Source organism: Pan troglodytes, chromosome 21, assembly GCF_028858775.2.
Source record: "Pan troglodytes isolate AG18354 chromosome 21, NHGRI_mPanTro3-v2.0_pri, whole genome shotgun sequence".
NCBI classification, from domain to species: Eukaryota; Metazoa; Chordata; class Mammalia; order Primates; family Hominidae; genus Pan; species Pan troglodytes.
Genome location: NC_072419.2, coordinates 22,398,216 through 22,420,251, shown reverse-complemented (window position 1 = coordinate 22,420,251; position 22,036 = coordinate 22,398,216). Strand labels below are relative to the sequence as shown.

At 39.0% G+C, this 22,036-nt stretch overlaps 1 protein-coding gene and 1 long non-coding RNA gene across 15 annotated transcripts in view; one reads left to right on the top strand and one right to left on the bottom strand.

The window, feature by feature from the left end:
- The window catches only part of LOC134809177 (uncharacterized), a 101,173-nt gene extending 86,504 nt beyond the window's left edge, over positions 1-14,669 (top strand). The window contains exons 2-4 of one of the 2 annotated variants that reach the window (XR_010154261.1): positions 6,204-6,360; positions 6,595-7,197; positions 14,035-14,669. This is a non-coding gene — a long non-coding RNA (uncharacterized LOC134809177). Of the gene's footprint in view, positions 1-6,203; positions 6,361-6,594; positions 8,153-14,034 lie in introns of those variants that run through there. The other variant, XR_010154260.1, reaches the window with a different exon arrangement.
- Positions 1-22,036, bottom strand: part of MACROD2 (mono-ADP ribosylhydrolase 2) — a 2,047,165-nt gene that overhangs the window by 154,139 nt on the left and 1,870,990 nt on the right. For 12 of the 13 annotated variants that reach the window (XM_063803019.1, XM_063803020.1, XM_063803021.1 and 9 more), the window contains one exon: positions 14,673-14,720. In XM_063803019.1, coding sequence (XP_063659089.1) covers positions 14,673-14,720 — 48 coding nt within the window. Of the gene's footprint in view, positions 1-7,470; positions 7,555-14,672; positions 14,721-22,036 lie in introns of all 13 variants that reach the window. The other variant, XM_024352108.3, reaches the window with a different exon arrangement.

The following is a 22,036-nucleotide window of genomic DNA, read 5'->3' as shown; positions in this document are numbered from 1 at the left end:
ACCACTGGGTCCTTCTACTACTTTGTGGTGGTGGATAGTTCAGAATGGCCTGGAATCAAGCAGAATATAAGAAAAATATGATTAAAGCAAAATGGTGGTATAGGCATTTATTGTATTCTGATTTTTCACCATGGAAATTTACACATTTTGCTTAAATTCTTGATATTTTAAAGTCTAGAGGATAAAACAAAGCTTTTCTTCAGGGGAAAGCTGCTTTTCCTGGATCCTTATTTTGTTAAAAGCTGGTCAATCACTAAGCTCATTTGAGTGATGGCAAAGTAAAAATTATGACTGCCTGATTTTACCCTTCACTGCACTTGTCAAAAAAATTAAATTAAAAATCGTGCTTATGAATATAATGCATGAACTGCTGCATGGCATTCTGAAAGATAGAATGTCCCTTCTGTCCAGCCACTCACAAAACAGCATGTCACACGATACTTTAATATGCATAGAAAATAATGGGGCAGAGAGAAAATTCTGCCTCTCAGGAAATACAAGCTACATTCCACAAATGGTTCATGTATTCAGAAAAATTTATTTTAGTAAAATAATAATAATAATAATAACTTTAATATTATCATTAGATCCCTCAAACTGGCATAGTGCTTTCTAGTTTCCAAAATGTTTCCACATATAATTTCATCTGACAAAAGACATCATTAATATTTTAAAGTGCAATATAGGTTTGCTTGATTTAGAATTGCAAGGGTTCAGTTTCCTGATGAATGAGCATCCCACGTATGCCTATTGAATATTCTATGTAAAGGCAATTGTGGAGCAAGAGTCAAAGTGCTAGTGCTTTCTGTAAAAATATGATGGAAAGTGCCATTTGTTACCAAAAGCCACTGAAGGCTTTGGAGACTTAGGTATGGAGAAAATTACTGTTTGAAACATGCTACTGAACTTAGCAGCATATAGTCCATTTAGTTCTTGTTTAATGAAAATATGTGTTTGTTTTATAAAATAACTCATTATATGTGTGTATGCATATTCAATTACACATAAATTTAGAAAGTGCAATATTAAACTCTCCAAAACCCAACTGTGCTCCTTCTTCACTCCTCCAAGATAATTTCTGAGGTCAACTTGATATGTATCTTTCCAGGCTATGTATTAGAAATGTATGTATGTGTATAGATATACATGTATATGTATATATGTATATATGTACACACATATGTGTATATATCTGTATGTATGTAAAGATACATATATACACGTGTGTACACATACACACATATACATATATACATATATGTCTGTGTGATTAGATAAGTAAATAGATGCATACATACATATACATAGCACATACCTACAGATATATACACCCATATATTTGTATGTGCATACATACATATATACATGCATATAGATAGCACACACCTACAGATATATATGCGCACACACATATATGCATGTATATACATACATGTATACATATATATACATACATACAATAGATAGCACATACCTACACACATATATATACGCACACACACATATAGGTATGTGTATACATATATACATATAAGGTATACACATATACATACTATATGTGTGTGTGCATATATATATAGTAGGTATGTGCTATCTATATGTATTTACATATATATGTATGCATCTATCTACTTCTTGAATACATGGCTGAGCTGGTGCTTTTGTAAGGGAAATTCTTGAAACAGAAATGATAAAGTGCCAGGATCAAGAGTTCTAAGCAGGCACTGAAATCAATATTTGCTTTGAGGCATCTGCCAACCCCAGGTAACCTAGACTCAAGAACAACAGTTCTCAAGTTTGAGCGTGCATCTTCAGATGAAGAGCTTTTGAGAACACAGATTACAGGACCCCACTTCAGGTTTCTGATTCAGTAGGTCTGGGACGTGAACCTAGAATTTGTTTTTTGTTTTTTTTTTTTAGACTGAGTCTTGCTCTGTGGCCCAGGCTGGAGTGCAGTGGCTTGATTTCAGCTCACTGCAACCTCCGCCTCCCAGGTTCAAGCAATTCTGATGCCTCAGCCTCCTTAGTAACTGGGATTACAGGCACGTGTCACCACTCCCAGCTAATTTTTGTATTTTTAGTAGAGACGGGGGTTTCACCATGTTGGCCAGGTTGGTCTGGAACTCCTGACCTCAAGTGATCCACCCGCCTCGGGCTCCCAAAGTGCTGGGATTATAGGCGTGAGTTTCCAGGTGAAGCTGATGGATGCAGATTCAAGAACACTCTTTGAGAACCACTAGCTAGAGCTTGGATTTGAATGAGCCACACGTGTGAGGCATGGAGGGGCCCATGCTAGGGTCATAAATATAGTGGGAGATTTGCCTATGTCCATTTTAGCATTGGTCGTGAGAAAAAAGGGAAAAAAAGGGGAAAAAAGGTCTCTGTTGAGATTTCCTCATCTTATACATGGACTAACATGGGTTTAAGGACCATTAGCCAACAAAATAAAAACAAAACTCTAAGCCAAATATGTACTTTAAGGTATTGCTAAGGTAGTATCTTCAGGTATCTTAGAAAACCAAGTGTAAATAAATGAGCTCTTAAAGCAACATCAAAAAAGCTTCCATAAGTAAAAATCCAAGGAACATGATCATCAAAAAGGCAAAATACACGAGGAAATAGCCAAGTGCAGAAGTTTGCAGAATCAATAAACTGCAGAATCAGACTTGTACAGACTAGAGATATTAAATTTATGATGCAGATTATTAAAGGTATTTTATGTGTTAATTAAATAAAAAATGGCCATGTATATTTGAAAAGGAACCAAATAAAACCTATCAAAAAAGAAAACTATATTAGAAATACAGTGAAGAGTTAAACATCAGATGAAATAAAGTTGAATAGAAAATTAGCAAGTTAAATGACAGACTTGAAAAAAATTAACCGGAAGGCATCAAGAGAGAAGAATCACAGAGGACAAAATGCGATATGGGTTAAAAGTCATGAAGAACAGAGAAAGAAAGAATAGAAAGTAATAGATTAGAAGTTCTATTTGGTGCAGTGATATGTGAGAATTTTTCAGAACTAATGAAAGATGCCCATTCCCAGATCCAAGAAGTACAGCAAATTCTAAGAAGGATACATAAAAATGAATCTATACCTAGGCACATCATAGTGATACTATGGAACACAAAAGGTAATGAGTAGATTGTCAAAGCAGACAGAAAGGAAAAACAGATAAGCTTAAAAGAAGCAAAAAACAAACGGAAATATTCCTTAACAACTACAGGAAAACTTCAAAATGTTGCAAGAAAATAACCATCAATCTCAAATTTTTACCCACCAATACTGCTTTAAGAAAATAATGCAAAATAATACCATTTTCAGACAAATAATGCCTGAGAGACTTTCACTAAAGGAACCTGTAGATAATTTACTTCTGAAAGACAAAGGAAGAAGTGTGAGAAAAGTATGCTTTATTAAAGGTGCTAAGTTTTCTACAATAATATTCTTTCAACTTTTTGTAAGGAAAAAAAAGGTCTAAATTATGGGGAGTTAGAATTAATGCAACTGGTACTAATCAGGCTTTTTTCCAAACAATTCTGTCTATGCCTTGCTGGTTCACAGATGGCATTATCATTTATAGCACATGACAGCCAATCAATTAGTAACTTGAAATTACTAATAATTTCATTATTGGTATGGTGTTGAGTGTGTGAAACCAAAGTACACAGCAGTTCATGAAATTTTACTAAAAATAATAAAATCACTATATTCAAAAGTACACAGCATAAAAATGCAAATAAATACATTTAGAAGTTGTTTGATTTTTAATTTTGATGTTCAGTATCTTAGCGAGATATTTACTAAAGTAATAATGCTTCACTCAAGGTTATAATGTTGACAATATTTCTTCCTTCAAAAAATTGGTTCGAATTTCCAGGAAAGAGAAAGAGAAAAGGATTACAGAAGCTGTGTTTTTTCTAGAAAAAAAAAAAAAAAAGAGATTGTGACATTAACAAACTGCGTGGACTTGGGCAAGTTAAAGAAGCATTTGCAGTCTGTACTTTAAAAAAATTCTGTAGAATGAGAAAATTTGACCATATGTTCTTGAAATTTTTCTTCTGAATCTAAATGCAGTTATTATGACTATATATGCTGGAAAATCTAGGTGAGTTTGTTTTCTACAACCCTTTCTGAAAATATGCATTATCAGTTAAAAGGTGGCAATCAGTAGTACCTGTGAGGGTGGGAAGTGGGCCAGGGAACCCCAAAGAAGGAGAAAAGAGAGATGGGGCCAAGTGTTGGGGCATTAAGCTGAGTGATCTATAAGTAAAAATACCAGGAGCTTCTCTTTCTAAAAAAATATGAAATGACCAAGCTAAAAAAACATTGATAACTCTAAGCTGGGAAGAAGATCTAGAGAGGAGAGTAATGATCAGCATTAAAATTTGTCCCTCTTCCAGTGATACCAGATTTCATTTGCATATCCACTAGGAAAGAATGATTGTAACTCTTTGTATCATAACAGGAAATGGAACACATGCAAGAGTACAATGCATGAATTCAGAGACATAGGTTATTTTGTCAAAATAGAAACTCTGATAAGTAATAAGTGCCGTATGTGTGGTAAACCCAGCTGATAGCAATCACTTAACCATATCCTGAGAATGAACCATGTGGTGGATGCACCTCAATGCGGTTCAAAGTTCTCAACTAGAATCCAGGAGTGGCAACCCGGAGATTGATTCCTTATCTGCAGGGAATATCTGAGCCCCCGGCCCATCCTGTGGAACTCAGGCTGTACAAGGGATGGAGGCCCTTTGTCTTGGGGTAAGTAAAGGTTGCCATTGCATGTTTTTTATAAGCGGCTGTGGTCCTCCTGCCCAGGCTGCCGCCACCGGGCCCTCTCTCTCCTGTATGAAAGCCCCCAGGAAAACCCCATGTCTCTTTCAGTGATTCTGGGGCTCTTCTTCAGCCTCTCGAACCTGGTGTCATCCCCTCTAAAGTTGGGAGGGGTTCAGCACAACAGCATATCATGGAATCATCCACCACTGCCTGCCAGATGGCGCTCCCTTTCTCACTCCTTGCCCAGCTATCTTTACTTTTTATTTGTCTTTGAAGCCCTCTTAGGAACAAATGAACAATTCCCATGTTTCTGGAGAGTGCCTCACGTTCACATTTCACCACAGACAGAATGTCCCTGCTAGCAAATCCAGTTACCACATTTTCATCTTTATGATTCAGAGCAGATTGTTAGACCACATAATTACAGGAGGTGAAGCTGTATTATTGAGTCATATTAGGATTCGGGAATGATGTTCCTAAACAAAGCAACTGATTTAGGAAGTAAATGAAGTTTTCACACATTGGAAGGAGTAACTTGGAAGAATTCCCTTCTTTAATTAAAGGCGGAAGAACTGCTACAGCTTAATAGCTGTTATATGAGGCTCAGAAATGACAACAGGCTCAGGTTCTGGAAAACAACTTTTGACATAGGTTATGGATGTGATGGGAATCATTTGGTGAGGTAGAGTTTCTCTAGGGGAAAGGTGAGTATTGCTTTGCCCCAGCTCATTATCCAAGTGTGGCCTTAAGAGATGGTCTAGAAAATGACCGAACTACAACAGATTTGGAAGCCCCAGCTACTCTCCCAACCAGGCAGTAACAAAGCTTAACATCTTGGGTGAATTATTGCAGCTGGCCTTTTTCCTGGTTCTAAGTGTTCTTCTCCGAACGATTTTAAACTTTCAAGCACATTTCACTGAATTAGGGCAGTGCATACCCTACGATGGCCATGATCATCATATTGATAACAACAGCCATCACTGACAGAAGGCCAGGCCAGTGCTAGGCCAGTACACATGCTATTTCTACTCTTCATTGTCAGTAGGAAATATTCCTCCTTTGCTCCTTGTGTAGAGGAGGGGTCACATCTGTTTCTGTGCCTTTCTGCACCTCTCCTTTCTTACAGTAAGCCTGGGAGAAGGAAACAGTTCCATCTTGTGTCTCTCTCAGACCCACCTGCCGACAGAGAAGGCGTGTTCCTGGTCTGCTCATCCTATAACAAGCTGATCAGGGCAGTCTTGGTCTAGGAAGCTGAGGACACCTGCACTTGCCTGTGAGGGGACAGTGATTAAAGCTTTCCTATTTAGAGCTGAAATTCAGGATTAGGAAGCCTGTCTGGGGGCAGGGCAGCCAGATGCTCTGGCCTCATCACGTTAGTATTCAAGCTAATGCTTTGATTTCCACCTTTCTTTCAGCTTTGGCTTCTCGATTGCTTCTGAACTCCCAGGAAGGTGAAAAAGCAGCGTCATTACTTAGCACCGGAAGCCCCGGCACTCAACAGGGATACTGTGCAGTCCTGCATGTGAGCAGCTCAAGAGTTCTTTTCAAGTGAGACCTGCTGCTAGGAGAGAAGTAAGCTGACAGCACCCAGCAACCACACTGTTGAGAACCCCTGTGGCATCGTGTTCCTGCTGAGGCTGGCCACTTTCTTGCCAAACTACTTGCAGCCAGTGACTGAGCATGGGAAAGCGAGACCCTAGAGCCCAGCTATTCCTGCCCAGTGCAGGACTCTTCCAGACTTCCAGACTGCACTGCAGACTGAGGCACTTCCTAGCTGAGCCTCCTTCTTTTCTTCTCTCCTTTCAGCTGCTCCTGCTCCATTGCCCATTTCTCTCACCTTTATCCTGCACTTCTGCTTCCATCTTGGCATCTTCTTCCCTCAAGACCCAACCTGACACCATCAGTATTATTACACTCTTCATTTCCCAGTGGAGGAGGTGGGGATCCAGGCAAGAAAGACAAAGCGTAAATATGCTCCCTTTAAAATTTTGTACTGCTCTATCGCTTCTGGGCCTTTGGGCTAAGATCAAGTGTAAAAGTTTGTACTACTCTCAGGTTTGAGGTTCACATGAAAAGAACATCTCATCAACATTTCAAAAGAAAATTTGAATGAATTGTATGTTGTACTAGTGTGTAAAAGAGAGACCGTGTCATTTATTCATAAAACTGAGTCCAGTGGGACCTGCCCATTCAATGCAAAAATGCAAAGGTATGTAGGATCTTAGAAAATGAAAGACAATGCTAAAGACAGGAACCATTTCCAGCATCTGTTGTTGAGGTCTGAATCTGGAAAGACTCAGAATGTATTTATCAGAAAAACAATTTCCCCAGTAAGACAATAGCTGCAAAGCTGGTCATCACATGCAAATCATGACCTTCACTTTTGCACAATTTTGGAACATGTAACTGGTAAGCACTACCTACAGTTTTTTGCTTTGCAGACATGGAAAATACATCACACTGACAAAATGGACTTTTAAAATTTGGGTTTTACCTTAACAAAATAAACTTGAGTCTGATTCTTCATCTTCAAACATATTAGAAAGGGATAAAAGAATTTCTCTGTGATATTTTAACCCTTAGGAATATCTGAACATGAGTGTGTTTGTACACATAATTTAAAAATTAAATATGTTTCTTTTCATGGCATAATTTTCTAAAGGAAGGAGGGACAGGACTTACCCTCGCTAGAGTCTTTCGAACATTCTGGCTTCTTTGCTTTGCTCTTTTTGTAGGGTGGAGAGAGGCCTTTTGGCTCTAACCCCTCTGGAATCACGAAGATTTAATATTCTCATTTAAATATTTACCAGTAGGGTTCAAAATTATGTGAAATTTAAAAATGTTTTCTTCTTAGTAAACCTACACACACGCTGAATCTTAATTGCAGTTTCATCTGTCATCATGGCTGAGCGAAATTCTGGCAAGGACTTGTGGTTCTCCAACCTACATAGACTTAAACTTAAGGCTTAAGCTAAAACATTTTTGTAGATAACATTAGTGATTCACACAAATGTAAAATCTTACACGTGTGCTTTTATAAATTTAGAAATTCTCCATAAGGGAACCCTGTTAATATTTTTTCCTCCAAGAGTGTTCGATTTCAATCTTCATAGATTAATTGACAATTGTCATTGTGCAATTTCATCTTACTCAGTCCTGAAAGCAGGGCTAGAGGAATGGAGAAAGGAATGGGGCTAGAAATTACCCTGCTTCTATTTAACAAACTGTTTTTAGTAATCCAGATTCTAAACAACTTCTGTATGTCCCAGTTAAATTACTGTGCTTCCTATTTTCCTCAATGTCCCTCTAAGTCTATCCTTGGGGGGTAAATAAATTAAAGTCTGAGGACAGTGTCAGGAAAGCATCTCCGAGTTTATTCCATTTGGATATAGAACACTTCATTAGGTGTTAATTTATGTATTTAGCCCTGGTCTTCCTATTGAGCTCATGACTTACATCTTCAACAGCCTACGTGGCATCTTGTCTGGGATTTGGGAATGGATATCTGTTTGCCCCTCTAGATCCACTCTCCACCTTCACCACCCCTGCTGTGCTCTGGGAGGCTGAATTTTCTGGATTGCATGAATGAACTCCCTGGTTCATGTAGCCAGTGGGGAGCTCAGGGCATTTACTTTCTAGGCACCTGGTGGTTTTCATGAGCTGGTTGTATCCCTCAATCTAAGGTTACAGATCCTAGAGTTGGCCTTCTCCATGTGGCCCTCTAAGTTTCTTGGCTCCCGTAGCCACCTCCTTCCCATTGTCCCTTCAGGGCTGGCACTTAACTATGCCCCACACTTCACAGCACTAATAATTTCCTTTCCTGCACTCAACTCCCATCAGGCCCTTTCAATTTTTTTGTAAAGGACCTCATCAGGCATTTCAAATTTTAAATCAGACAGAATCATATACTTGATGTTTATAAGCATGTTCTTTCCACAGTATTGCACATCTCAAGAAATGGTATTACTATCTACCCAGGAATTTAAACTCCAAACTGAGATGTCATTCTCAATATTTTTCTTCATTTACTTTTCCAGTTGAAGCAATCGTAAGTTCTATCATAAGCCCTATCAGCTCCATTCTAAAATAGATTTCATATTCATCTACTGTGTTCAACCTTTGGAATCACCACAGTAGCCCAGACCAGCGTCTCATAACCCTCTAGCCTTCTAATCTTCCTGCTTCTACTCTTTACTCTCTACACTCTATCCTCGACACAGCAGCCAGTGTGAGCTTTTGAAACATAAACCAGATCACATTGCTCACCTGTTTAAAAACCATTGCTTAGAATAAGATCCAAATCCAATTCCAGGCCTAGCACAGCATGTCATTTGGGCCCCGCTTACCACACTAGCCTCACCTCCCTCTTGTGTTTGGCTCTAGCTTTGTCAGTTTCCTTTCCCTTTGTGTTCCTCAATCACTGCTAGGCTGGTTCCTGCCTCAGAACCTTTGCACCTGCTGTTCTCACCCCCACTCCTCCAACACACATATTCATATGTCTGCTCCCTTCTCACCCTTTGAATCTCAGATCAAATTCAACTCCCTAGAAGATCTTCCCTGACTGCCTAATCTAAAGGCTCACCAGAAAGGAAATCTCTCTCAAACACATCACTTGTATGTGCAATTATCTCACTCTCTGGTGTATCCCTTTATTGTATGTCTCCTTCCTCATCTCATCCCCAAGAACGTAAATTCCATGAGAAAAGGGCACTTGTCTTTCCTAATCCCTCTTGTATCCCTGGTGCCTAGCAGTGCCTTGAGAATTTCATTTCAAATTCTATTTTATTTTCACTTCCCCAGCCCTTTCTTTAAGGCCAAGATATAATGGGGACCCTGCCTAATTCTCTCTTAGCAGCTGTCGCCTTCGTGCCAGGATTCTAAAATTACATTACAGAGCTATGGCGACTCATTTCTCGTTTCCCATTTATTAAAAAAGGAACAGAACAAAAAAAAAACCCACATTTGATAGATGTGCTATTAAAAACTTTGGCATTATAAACTGCAAAGCTTTGGGCACTAGGCTAGGTTTTCTGTGGTTGCAAGTCAGTCACATCTAAGGTTATTACCACAGCCAGGGTGAAAAATTTTGCCAATGACTACATTAGCAACTCCCCCAAACTTCTGTCACCAGGTGCAAGATGGATGTTGACCCTTGGAATGGGTTCAGCAAAAACAGAAATGAGATGCTTGGAGCAGCTCACCAAGTGCAAATACTGGGCTCAAAGGGATTCATACAATGGGCAAAGAGACATTTGCAACCTCACTGGGAGAAAAATCTAACCCTTCTATGTCACTGCAATGTGTCGTCTGCAACTGGGATCAAGAAGAGAGTTTCCAATGCTGAAAATTCAACTCCAAACCAGCATTTCTCCAAATCACTTTTTGCATTTTTGTGAGTTACATTTCTAGGTCTTCATTTTCCACCAGAATGGGAATTCCTGGGGAGTGGGTACTATTTAAAAAGACTTCCATGTGCCACATTTTGAAATATCTAAGCACCCCCTAAAGTACTAATATTTTATTTTTGAAAAAGTTGTAGAGCACTCCTTGGGTCAGTGGGCATGCTTACATGTTGAATATGAACATGAAACATGTTCTGTGAAACAGTATTGTATCACTTCATGATACCACAGGTGAAGTGTTTTGGGGCATGCAGATGAAAGTCACAGATACATATGGCCTCTGTGTCCAAGTTTCTACTTGTGGCTTGGGAGGAACAACTTTCCCTCTTGGCCTGCGGGAGTGAAGAAGAGAGTTGCTTCTGCTTCTCTTCAAAAGCACCCCCATGCTTCTCCTTGACAATGTATCATGTTTTCTAGCTTGCCCTGTGTCTGGCAGAGGGTGGAAACCTGGAGATTTGCCAGGAGCATGGCTTTGTCCCCTGAGGGACTCAACTGTGCATCCAGCTGTGATGTGGTTGAGTTTCCATAGGTGGTTGATAATTTTCTGTCCCTGCTGGCTCAGACTGGGGCTAATTTCAACAGTGCATAGTCATGGAAATGAAAGGACATGGGAAAACATTTGCCATTAAGGAATTAAGGATTAAGGAAGATGATTAAAGGACTTACAAGGAATTCTAGGCACTTAGGCCAGTCTGCTTCTTCTACCTCCCATGGGAGTAGAGCCTCCCCTTGCAGATGACCATGTCTGATACCATCTGAAATGCTCCTGCCTCTACTTACTATAAAAGTCTGGAGACAGGAGCAAAAAAGTAAAGGACATGAATTTTGGGGTCAGGCAAACTCAGATTCAAATTCTGGCTCTGCTATTTAAGCAAGGAACTAATCCCTTTTAAGCCTCAATAATAACAGTTCCTGCCTTGTAGAATTGCTGTGTGTATTAAATGAGTTCATGCATGTCACGTTATTGGCACAAAGTACATGCCCAATTAAAGTCTGGCTCAGCAGAGCTGTGCTGCGGCTGACTTGAGCCAGCTCACACGAGCTAATTGTACCATCTCTCCCTAGCTCTCCTATTCATTGACCTCATGCTTTGGAAGCTTGAAAAAGACCATGGTATTTGTGTTTATACCATAGAAATCTGCAAACTCTTCACACTGGGGCTCTTCTTACCCAGAGAGTTAATTTACAAGCACCCCAGTGGGTTTAGGTATTCAAGTTGTTATTTACTATCATTCACTAGCATGTCTTGGCCAGTTAATTCACTCAAGTAGCCCTTCATTAGTGTCAGTTGCATTTGTAAAAATCCCTCCAGCTTTTCTATTTGAATGAGAAGAATTGATGCAGGGCAGGGGAAAGGCAGCAGTTAAAGGCCTTGGGAGGCTGGTTTAGACTCATCTTCGAGACTGACATGCTTAAGTGTGAGATCTGAATGAAGCCAGCATGCACACCAATGTCTGGTGAGGCCAGCTGGAACCATTCAGCACAAAAATCCTCCATGATTTCAGCACTCAGGTATAGGAAATTGGGAGTAGCTCCCAAGCCCATTCTGCCCAAGTGGCTTAGCATCCTTGGGCCATTGAATATGACTTGAACAGCTGCATGCAGCTGCTGGTGACAAAACTCCCAGGAAACCTGGTGGAACTAAAATCAGAAATGGTGATCCAATTAATGCTGCTGAACCTCAAATGCTGACTCCAAACTTGGGGACTCTGCATTAGCATTAATAATGATTTCCTTAAAATCATTCAGTGGTTTGGATAGCTATCTAAATCTCATTGAGAAGCCAACTCTCTTTGCTTAGAAATGTGTACTTATAGCACTTAGGCAAATGATCCATGGCAAGATAAGGCCCTTATACTGGGTGCTTGAAAGGGCAGTACCCCTCATAGCTAAAAGATACTCCAAGGACATTTCATGTGAGCAGGATAAATGAGAATGGCAAGCATTAAGATTAACTTCATGAAAGTTAATTCAAGACAGAGTGACAATTTAAAGTCTTTTTTAAACATATGGTTCTTTTTAACAATAAGACATTCTACATGGGTATAGGAATGGAAATTTTAATTTAAATTTTACCTTGAGCTCTATGCTTTATAAAAGGCAAGCAAAGTCCTTGTCTTAGGTCTTATTCTCTCAGAAGTAAACATAGAAGGGTTTGAGTTTTAAGCAGTTAATTTGAGAGATGATTTTAGCAAGTGTCACAGGAGGAGTAGGGAAGAAAGACAGGAAAAGGAAAGCAGCCAATACTGGGTGTGTTCATGAGCACATTCCACTGTGGGCAACCAAGACTCAGTTCTATTGGGGACCTCCAAACAATGTTGTCCAATACTGTAGCCACTAGCCACATATGGCCAACAAGTAGTTGAAATGTGGCTAGTTTGAACTGGAATGTGTATGTAAAATACACACCAATTTCAAAGTCTTAGTATGAAAAAAAAAAAAGAATGTAAAATATCTGACTATTTTTATATTGATTATACATTGAAATGATGATGTTTTGGATTATTGCGTTATACAAAATATTGTTAAAGTTAGTCTTACATTCTTCCTTTCACTTTGTTCAATGTGGCTACTAGAAAATCTAAAATTATACATGAGGCTCACATTTGAGGCTCACATTATGTTTCTACTAGACAGCATTAGAATAGAACATGAGTCAGATGTGGGTATTAATCAACCAACTCCTGTCTATTATTGGTTGAGGGCTGCTCCAGAGAAATTAACTCTCTGGTGCTTTGAGTTTGCTGCCAGGACAAGTAAAGCACTCAGCAGAGAGTCATAAGGACTTTCTTTGGAAAGCTGTTGGTGCTATAAAATAACAGCAAGCACCAAGGAGACATAAGTAGGGCACCAACAGCCACTGCTACAGTTCCTCTTCTACCTCCTTTATTCCTGCTCCTGACTTTTAGATTCTGCTTCTACTTCTCATGCCCTCTGAATCCATTGCATTTGGAAGTCCAAGGAAACCTTAGGAATCAGACATGTTTGGACTGGAGAAGAGTAGATAGAAGCTATAATCCTTGTTCCAATGAACTTTTATGAAGAAAAGAAACTTGTGTTATTTCCCCTTGAAGATAGTGGGCAGTCCGGGGAGGGAGAGAGATATAACTTAACATAGAGAAGGACCACACCGATCAAACCTCATGTATTGAGATCAAATGCATCAGAATTTAAAGAGCTCCCTGCTGATGGAGCTGCCCAGACTGAGCCTGTCAGTGATTTGTAGGGAATTCTGGCATCAAATGAGAAGCAACACAAAATTAGGGCCTCTGAGATACCTCTTTCATGGTCAGAACACCGTGACTGCCAAAATGAGGAACAAGGAGCTTTTAATCATAGAATTAAGCTCTATATCCTTCTAATATCTGTTAGAATGAGAAAAAAAAGCAATAATTTACTGAATCTTTACTATGGTCCAAGCACTGTATGAAACTTTAGGTATGTTATCTGATTTAATCCTCCAAACAAAACTATATGGTAAGAATTATTGCCCCCAGAATTGTAAACTGAGGCTTATAGAAAATGACATTTGCCTAAGGTCAATAATTGATAGAGCTAGAATTGAATTCAGGTCTACTGATTTATGCCTTTATTATCAAAGACACACTGAATGGCTACCTTAGGCCATAACCTGTGCATTTAACCACTAGATTTTCCTCATAACAAGTGGGCTTTGTTGAGGAGTTGGCATGCATCTCAATTCTGATAATGAGAGCAAAATATAGTATGTGGAAAGTGTATTTTCCAAAGATGGCCACAGCAATATTTTAGGTCTTACACGCTCTATAGAACCACTCCCCAAAACAGATTGAGTTCATTTTCATTTCCTCTTGAATTTTGGCAGGCTTGTGACTATTCCAAAGAATGAATTACATGGAGTGATGCAATGGAATGTCTAAGCCTGAGAATACAGTGTCTCCCTTTTTCCAGGAGAAGCTCATTTTGGAAGCTGGCCGCCATGCTTTGAGGAAGCCCAGGCCACATAAAGGTGGCCATGAACAAGTGTTTTAGGAAGTTGTCCCAGCTAAGATTTTAGCTGGCAGTTGAGATCAATCACTAGACAGACAAGTGAGTGAATCTTCAGATGGTCCCAGCTTCCAGCTGTTGAATCTTCCTGCTGAGCTCCAAACCTTGTGAACAGGATGATTAAGTTATCTCTGCTGTGCTCATGAGCATAAGAAGTGGTTGTTTTCAGCTTACTCTAAGTTTTGGGGGTGATTTGTTATATAACTGTATTAACTACAACATCATGTTCCATTTTTACCTTCGCTGTCAGGAAACTCAAGGTCAAATTTATTCCTTAAATACAGCAACTGCTATAACCTTAAGTGTTAGAACAACTACTTTTTAATTTTATAACACTGAGCATATATTTCTATTTTATTAATCTTATATTGTCTTTCGTTGAAAAAATATGAAGTGTACATAAACAACAAAATGAACCCTACCTACCCCCTAATAATAAAAGTATGAATTTAATACCTGAATCTTCTTTCATTTCAACATCCTCTTCTTCTTCATTATTATCGTCTGTTAAAAAATAGGAAAAAATAAAGAAATACTTATATGAAAGTAGGAAACACAAGAATGTTCCAGATGGATTAGTTAAAAAAATCAAAGAAAAGGATAACAGATCAGTAGAAAACAGACTGTTAAAGCATGCATTTCTGTTGTTTTATTATTATCATGCTAAGTTAAGAAGAAAGTATACACATTAATGCACAATTTAAAACCTAGAGTTTACATTTCCTTTTAAAAATTGTTATATTTATAACTGTATATGCAATCGTTTGTTTTACTTATAGAAATTATATATGGTCACTTCAGTCATTTCAATTGCTCAAAATTAAAAATCACAGACTTTAAATGCCACATGTTCTAACTTTGTTAAAGGTCTGCATGCTCACTTCAAGTATCTGAGAAGTATGGACATCATTATTTGATCATAGACCGACACGTGTCAAATCCCCGCACCACACCATGGAAAGTGCTGCTTTGCTGCATTTGGAAATCCCAGCCTTCACTCATGTGCTTTCAAGTGTCCCACCAATTGCACCATTCCCATTTAGCTCCCCTCATCTCCCAGTATAATCCCTTTTAACTGGACAAGGACATGTGATTCCTCTGCACTATAGATGACATGCTTGCTCTTTTGAATTTCTGACACATTGTCGTCTCTCTCCTTATGCTCCCCACAACCAGTGCTATGTTCTGAATATCTGTATCCCCCCAAAATTCATATGCTTAATCTTAACCTCCAAGGTGATGGTGATTAGAAGGTGAGGCCTTTGGAAGTTGATTAGATCATAAGAAAGGAGCCCTTGTGGATGGGATTAGTGTCTTTATAAAAGAGACCTAAGAGAGACCTCTCACCCCTTCCTCCATGCATGGACACAGGAAGAAGATGGCTCTCTACAGGAAGAGGGCCCTCACCAGACACCGAATCTGCCAGCACCTTGATCTTGGACTTCCAGCCTCCAGAACTGTCAGAAATAAATTTCTTTTGTTTGTAAGCCACTGAGTCTATGATATTTTGTTACAGCAGCCCAAATGGACTAAAATATCAGCTAGCGCCAAATCTTCTCCTGTTTCTATGTTTGGTCCTCTCTCCTCACATTATTGCAGTACAAATTCAGACTCCCAGTGCCATTTGCCTTAGCTATTTTAGCAGTTTCCTAACTGCTCCTCTCTTTTTCTCTCTCCTGTATCTCACTCCTTTTACACGTGACTGCCAAATCAGTCTTAAAATACAGCTCTGATCTGGTTCACAACAGTTCAGTGACTGCCCTCTGCCTAATGAGAAAAGTCTAGACTCTTCCCGATAACACTCAAGGCCAATGATACCTGGTTCCAAACACTTTTCTCAGTTTCACCTCCTCTGTTACATGCATGCTACCACCCACATGGATGGCAACACTTAACTCTTCTCTGATCTCTCAAGGTCTCCCTCGGCTTCGTCTACCTGCCTTGGTCCTGCTAGCAATGCCCTTCTCCCTCTCTATTCACCTTCATCCTTCAAGTGCAAGCTTAGGTGCCATAGCTTCTGATTTCCCCAGGTTTGAATGAATCATGTGCTCTTTGATGTACCTTATTTTTACTGCCTGCTTGGTATGGACTTTAAATACACATGGGCTTAGGTTTGCATCCTGGCTCCTCCATCCATCCATCCCCTGGGCATGTGATCTTGGAGAAGTTACCTGGATCTTCCTGAGCTTCAGGTTCATCAGCTGTATAGTGGGATAATAATAATGCCTACTACATAGAGCTTTCCTAAGGATTAAATGAGATAATGCCACGTAAAGCACTAGGACAGCTACTGAAACATTGTTAAGTGCTAAATATTAGCTGTTATTATAATAAAATCACACAGTCTACTTGTTATTTTATCTCTCTTTCAAACATCTGTCTCCAGATCATAAATTCTGTAAAGATAGAGACCAGGTCTTCTGTTCCTGTATATTCCTTGGCACCTAATGCCATTCATTTTATATACTAGAATCAATAAATGTCCACTGAATTAAATTTATATTATTTTCTATGTGTTTTATACATATTAGCTCTATGATACTTTGTAAATAATGGGAAGTCAGTGAAGATTTGCAACTTTCTCCCATATATGTGCTTTGTAATTTAGTCATCCCAGCCAAATTTACTCAGTCTGCCCCTCTTCTAAGAATTGATTATTAACGATGATTAGAGATTTATTAGTCAGTGGAAAGAGAAAATGCCTTTCATTTGAGGTTTTGGAAAGGCAATTCTTGATAACTATAGTTAACTTTTAAAGAAGTAATTTTTTTACCATGGAAATATTTTAGAAACACTGATGATTTTCTACATGATTTTTAAAATTCATTCTATGAATGCAGTTTTGGAAGGAAGAATACCAATTTCTTAGAAATATAATTTTCTAACCAAATGATTACCAAAATGTTACAAAGTAAACTTCATAGATTCTTCCCTGAACTTAATATCTTTAAATATAATTTTATTTTACAGAGCCATCTAAAATCTGTATGACAACAGACTCTCTGGAATCTGAGAGAGAGAGATAAAAAAGAGTCTCTACAGTTTCTGGGGAAAAATAAAGGAAGAGTCAAAGATCCCTTTGCTTGTCACTTATATTTCCATTATTCACCTGGCAAACACTCATTGGTTAGCCTATTGTGTACAAGGCTTTATGTTTGGGGCTGTAGAAAACACCAAGATGGATAGAAACTTAAGCAGTTTTTTTTGTTTTGTTTGTTTGTTTGTTTGTTTTTAAGAATCTTGTCAGTAGTAAAGAAACCAAGACATGCAAATACATTCCAACATATGGTAGTCAATGCTATTAAAAAGTGTCAGAGGAAGGATTGATACTTCTAGTTAAGCTACTTGGAAGTCTTCTTGTATGTAGAACATAACACTGAAGCTAATATTTGAACTACATAGACTGTCCTGATAATGTCATCCCCAGAATGACTCCCATGTGTGGAAGGATCAGGCTTGGGGTTATTATTCATTCATTCATTTCATTCACGCACTGATTTAGTCATACAGTGGTTAAGAGTCTGTCCAGAGTCTGGACTCAGACTGGTTCGGTTTACTTCCAGGACAAACCACATATAACTATGCAAATCTTGGGTAAGAAGAATACCAGAATATTTCACCCTGAAATATGAGGGACCTTCCCCTCACTACCATCTCTCAATCCCTTGTCTCTCCCAAAGCACAGGGTGAAGATTTTCTCTGCAGTTCCCTTATCTATCTAGAAACAGTAGCCCCAAAAAAGGAACACAATTGCCTTCCATCCTCTGCCTGAAATCTCATTATCTATTGCAGAAAAGAAAGCTGAGAATGTAACCACACCTGGACAGATGTTTTTCACAAGATAATGCCTGCCTCTTGGGCTCATTCAAATTCCAAAGAGAATAATTTACAAGTTAATTTCTGTCTCCTGGGTCCATTCATTCTCCCTAATAATCATTTATTGCTCCTCAAAAAATTGTCTACTTTCCCCATCTATCCACTCCCCTATGAAGAAGAAGAGATAAGCTTCTGTGCCCAATTTAGCTAGTGGATAATCATTCTCATGCGATTCTCCCATGCTTATGCATGTTAAAATAATTTTGTATGATTTTTCTGCTATTAACCTGCCTTTTGTCAGCTTACTTTTAGTGAACTTTCAGAGGGCAAAGGGGAAGTTATCTTTTGGCCTCCAAGTAACATATAACCTATATGTCAGTTTCTTCATCCGAAAAATAGGGATAATAAAATTATCAACTTCTTAGGGTTAGGATTATATGTCAAGTGCTTACACAGAATGAGCATTCAATAAATACTGATTATTGCTATTACTGAGACTACCTTTGCAAAAATTGTGACAATGAGAGAAATCTGACATAGAAAAAGTATAACAATGAAAGAAATTTGACACAGCAGACTCCATCTTGCTTCTAACCTCACAAGATGTTCTTGTTCATTTCTGGGTATAGCCCAAGCCAACTTTGGAAGGAATTTAGTTTCTAGTTTAACCTAAAAGCAAGAATGATAATAGTCCTTCTCAAAACTATCCCTTCCTTGTTTGAGGACTGAAGCTGCCTTTGTAAAACTAACGAAAGGCCCCAAGGTCACGATTATGAGAGAAGCCTGAATTCTACTAAGATGTAGGCACATTTAAACAATAACCAGCCATTGTTCCAGAGGTCCCAAGATGTGTAACCTCTACAATTGCTCTAATAGATAACTTCACTATTCTAGAACCTAAGGTTGGACTTCTGAGATGTTTTTCAGACTTTTGCATTCTGGCAAGTGACTGACTCCACTGGGCCCTTTGCCTCATTACTCAACTGGTCCTGTGGCCCGTATCCAGAGGCTGACTTAGTGCATGAGGACAGTTTTCCACACTCCTGTGATTTCATCCCCAACCAATCAGCAGCACCCTATCCCTAGACCCCTGCCTGTTGTCCATAAAACTCGCAGCCTCCAAGCTTTTTGGGAGACTGATTTGAGTAATAAACTTCTGTCCTCTGCTTGGCTAGCCCTGCATTAAACTCTTTCTCTACTGCAATACTGCTGTCTCACTGAATTAGTTTTATCTGTGCAGTGGGCAAGAATAACCCATTGAGTGATTACATTATAATATCATTTTTATAACTACTTTTGCTAGTCAAATAACCATTTCTTGAGCTCTACCTTGTGTACCCATTACGAAGATACAGGTTAGCAATCTTTTCCCTCAAGGAGGTCACAAAGTGGATGATATAGAAAAGCAAAACAACAGAGAAGAAGGTAACAGATTATCTGATGGAGGTAAACAGAAGTTGTATTGGGAAATATACAAGAGCCAGCTCAGTCAGAGAGAAGGTCTATGAAGGCATTCCAGAAGAGGCAAGACTTCAGCTGAGTCTTAAAGAGTGAGTTAAAGTTGTGTAGGGAAAAAGAAAGGCTACAGTAGATGCCTAGATGTGGATGTCCTGCCTATACCTCCTTGTTCCTTGACAATTCAGTGCATGCCAGCCTGCCTTTGAGCCACCAGCTCCTGGGTCTCTTTGCCTGAGGGCTCTCTCTGCTTGCTGAATCCCATTCAAGTAATACCAGAGAATTAACACCCTTTAGGGTTGAGCCTTTCTCAAATGATGGACAATTTGCATATAAGTACCCCAGATCCCTTGCTTCCCAAGTGGCCTAATTCAAAGCATGTTCTGTACTATCTCCCTGAGTCTCCTCACTCCTACTGGGATTGAGCCCCAGTTGTCCAGTGGTAACTGGCTTACAGCTTAACCTCACTGCCTCCTGCTCTTGCTTGTCTCACTTCCCCACTTCCCTACTGGTGTTCCCTGGGATCATCTCCCTGCCACACCTTCGCCGCCCCAAAATACTTCTACTTCAGTCCTTGTTTCAGGATCTGCTTCTTGGGGAACTCAAACAAAGACAAGGGTAATCACACTCATCTGTGAAAAACATGTGGATGTGAACCATCAAGATGTTTTTAAGGAAATAAAACTAGCTATGAATGGCCAAAGGAAGAGTTATCTGAGAAATTGCAACTAACCCGATCTGTTCTGGCTAGATAATATAGACCTTCCATGCCAGGAGTGATGGTTAATTTTATGTGTCAAGGTGACTAGTCCAGAGTGCTCAAACATTTGGTCAAACATTATTCTGGGTGTGTCTGTGAGTGTTTCCGAATGAGATTAAAATTTGAATGGGCACGGAGCAGACTGCCCTCCCTGATGTGAGTGAGCCTCATCCAATCAGTTGAAGGTCTAACAAGAACACAAAGGCTGACCCCTGGAGAGTAAGAGGGAACTCCTCCTGCCTCATTGCCTTTCTACTAGTTGGCCATTGGGGTTTTTTTCCTGCCTTCAGATTCAAACTGAAACATTAATTCTCCTTGGGTCTGAAGCCTGCCAGCATTCAGACTACAACTACACGGTTGGTTCCACTGGTTCTCAGACCTTTGAACTCAGACTGAAACTATGCCATGAGCTCTCCTGGGTCTCACACTTGCCAACTGCAGATCTTGGGACTTAACAGCCTTCATAATCATATGGGCCATTCGCTATGATAAACCTCTTTCCATGTATTTTAATATATGTTCATTTTCTCTGCAAAAACCTGACTAATATACAAGGTTGAAGCATTCAAACTTTTTTTGAAAAATTATGGAGTGATTAAACAACTTTGAGCAGAGGAGTGACATACCATCTTTTGAAAGATAACTTTTTATGAGACAAATTTACTGAAAATTATAAAGCACATGCCTTAATATTTTGCAATTATTTGTATTAAAATCAAGCATAGAGTCCTTTTGCTCTACAAAGCACCTAATGTGCCATTACATATTAGTGAAATCTACTTTAGTTCAACATTATTCTATGTAATGTGCTTGCTTGAGTCATATTTGTGCAACAAATTGCTAGCAAGAATTTTTCTAACAAAACTAGGAACAAAAAAAATATTAAAAAAAGGTGATAGTCTATGGAAGTAGGGAGTCATGCCACTCAAAGTTTGAAAGTAGTTAGGAGACTGATGAAGCATGGGCACAGAGTTGCAGCCCTTTTAAACAGTTCTCCAAGCATCATACTTCTTTGTTAGAGGATAAAAATGAAATAAAAGGTTTCTACCAAAGTGATAGAAATACTATTTCTAAATAGAGAGCAATCAATCAGATGGCATTGTTCTGTGTGTTCAGAAATGCCAATTCCAGAAAAATCCCCTTTCCTTCCCAGGCACAGACCATACAGAGACTAAAGCTCCATTTAATCTTACGGGACCTCTTTGATGTTAATTTCATAACAGACGCTGTTTTTGTTCACTGTGTCTCCTGTGTTAGATTACCCTGTTGCATTCTACACAAACACATGAATATGACCGAAGTTCTTATTTTGATCACAAAATATATGTGAAAACCAACTAGTTTCTCATGAATAACAAGTTTTGGGTAAAAGCTAGCTTTATATACTTCAGAATCCCCTTCATAAGGAAATGTCTAACCTACTTTGAGCTCTATAACATTGATTTCACCTTCTTTTATTGGAGACAGAGTTAATGTGAATGATTTTTGTTTTAATTATTATACTTGTCTTCTGAGCAGGTACCTGTCATTTCCCAACAGCAAATAGTCCACACTTCTTTGGAAAATGAAGTATGCTATGGGTTTTGGATTGACTTCAGATTTGTCTTACTCCATTACCTAGAGCCACCATAATTAATACAGTCTTTTGGGGAAGTGAAATAAACAAAAACAAGCAAAGAAAACCCTGTAGAACTTTATTTAAGGTAATTATCAAAGTGTACTCTCTGGACCAGCAGCACCACTATCATCTGAACACTTGTTAGAAATGCAAATTCTCAGGTCCCACTCA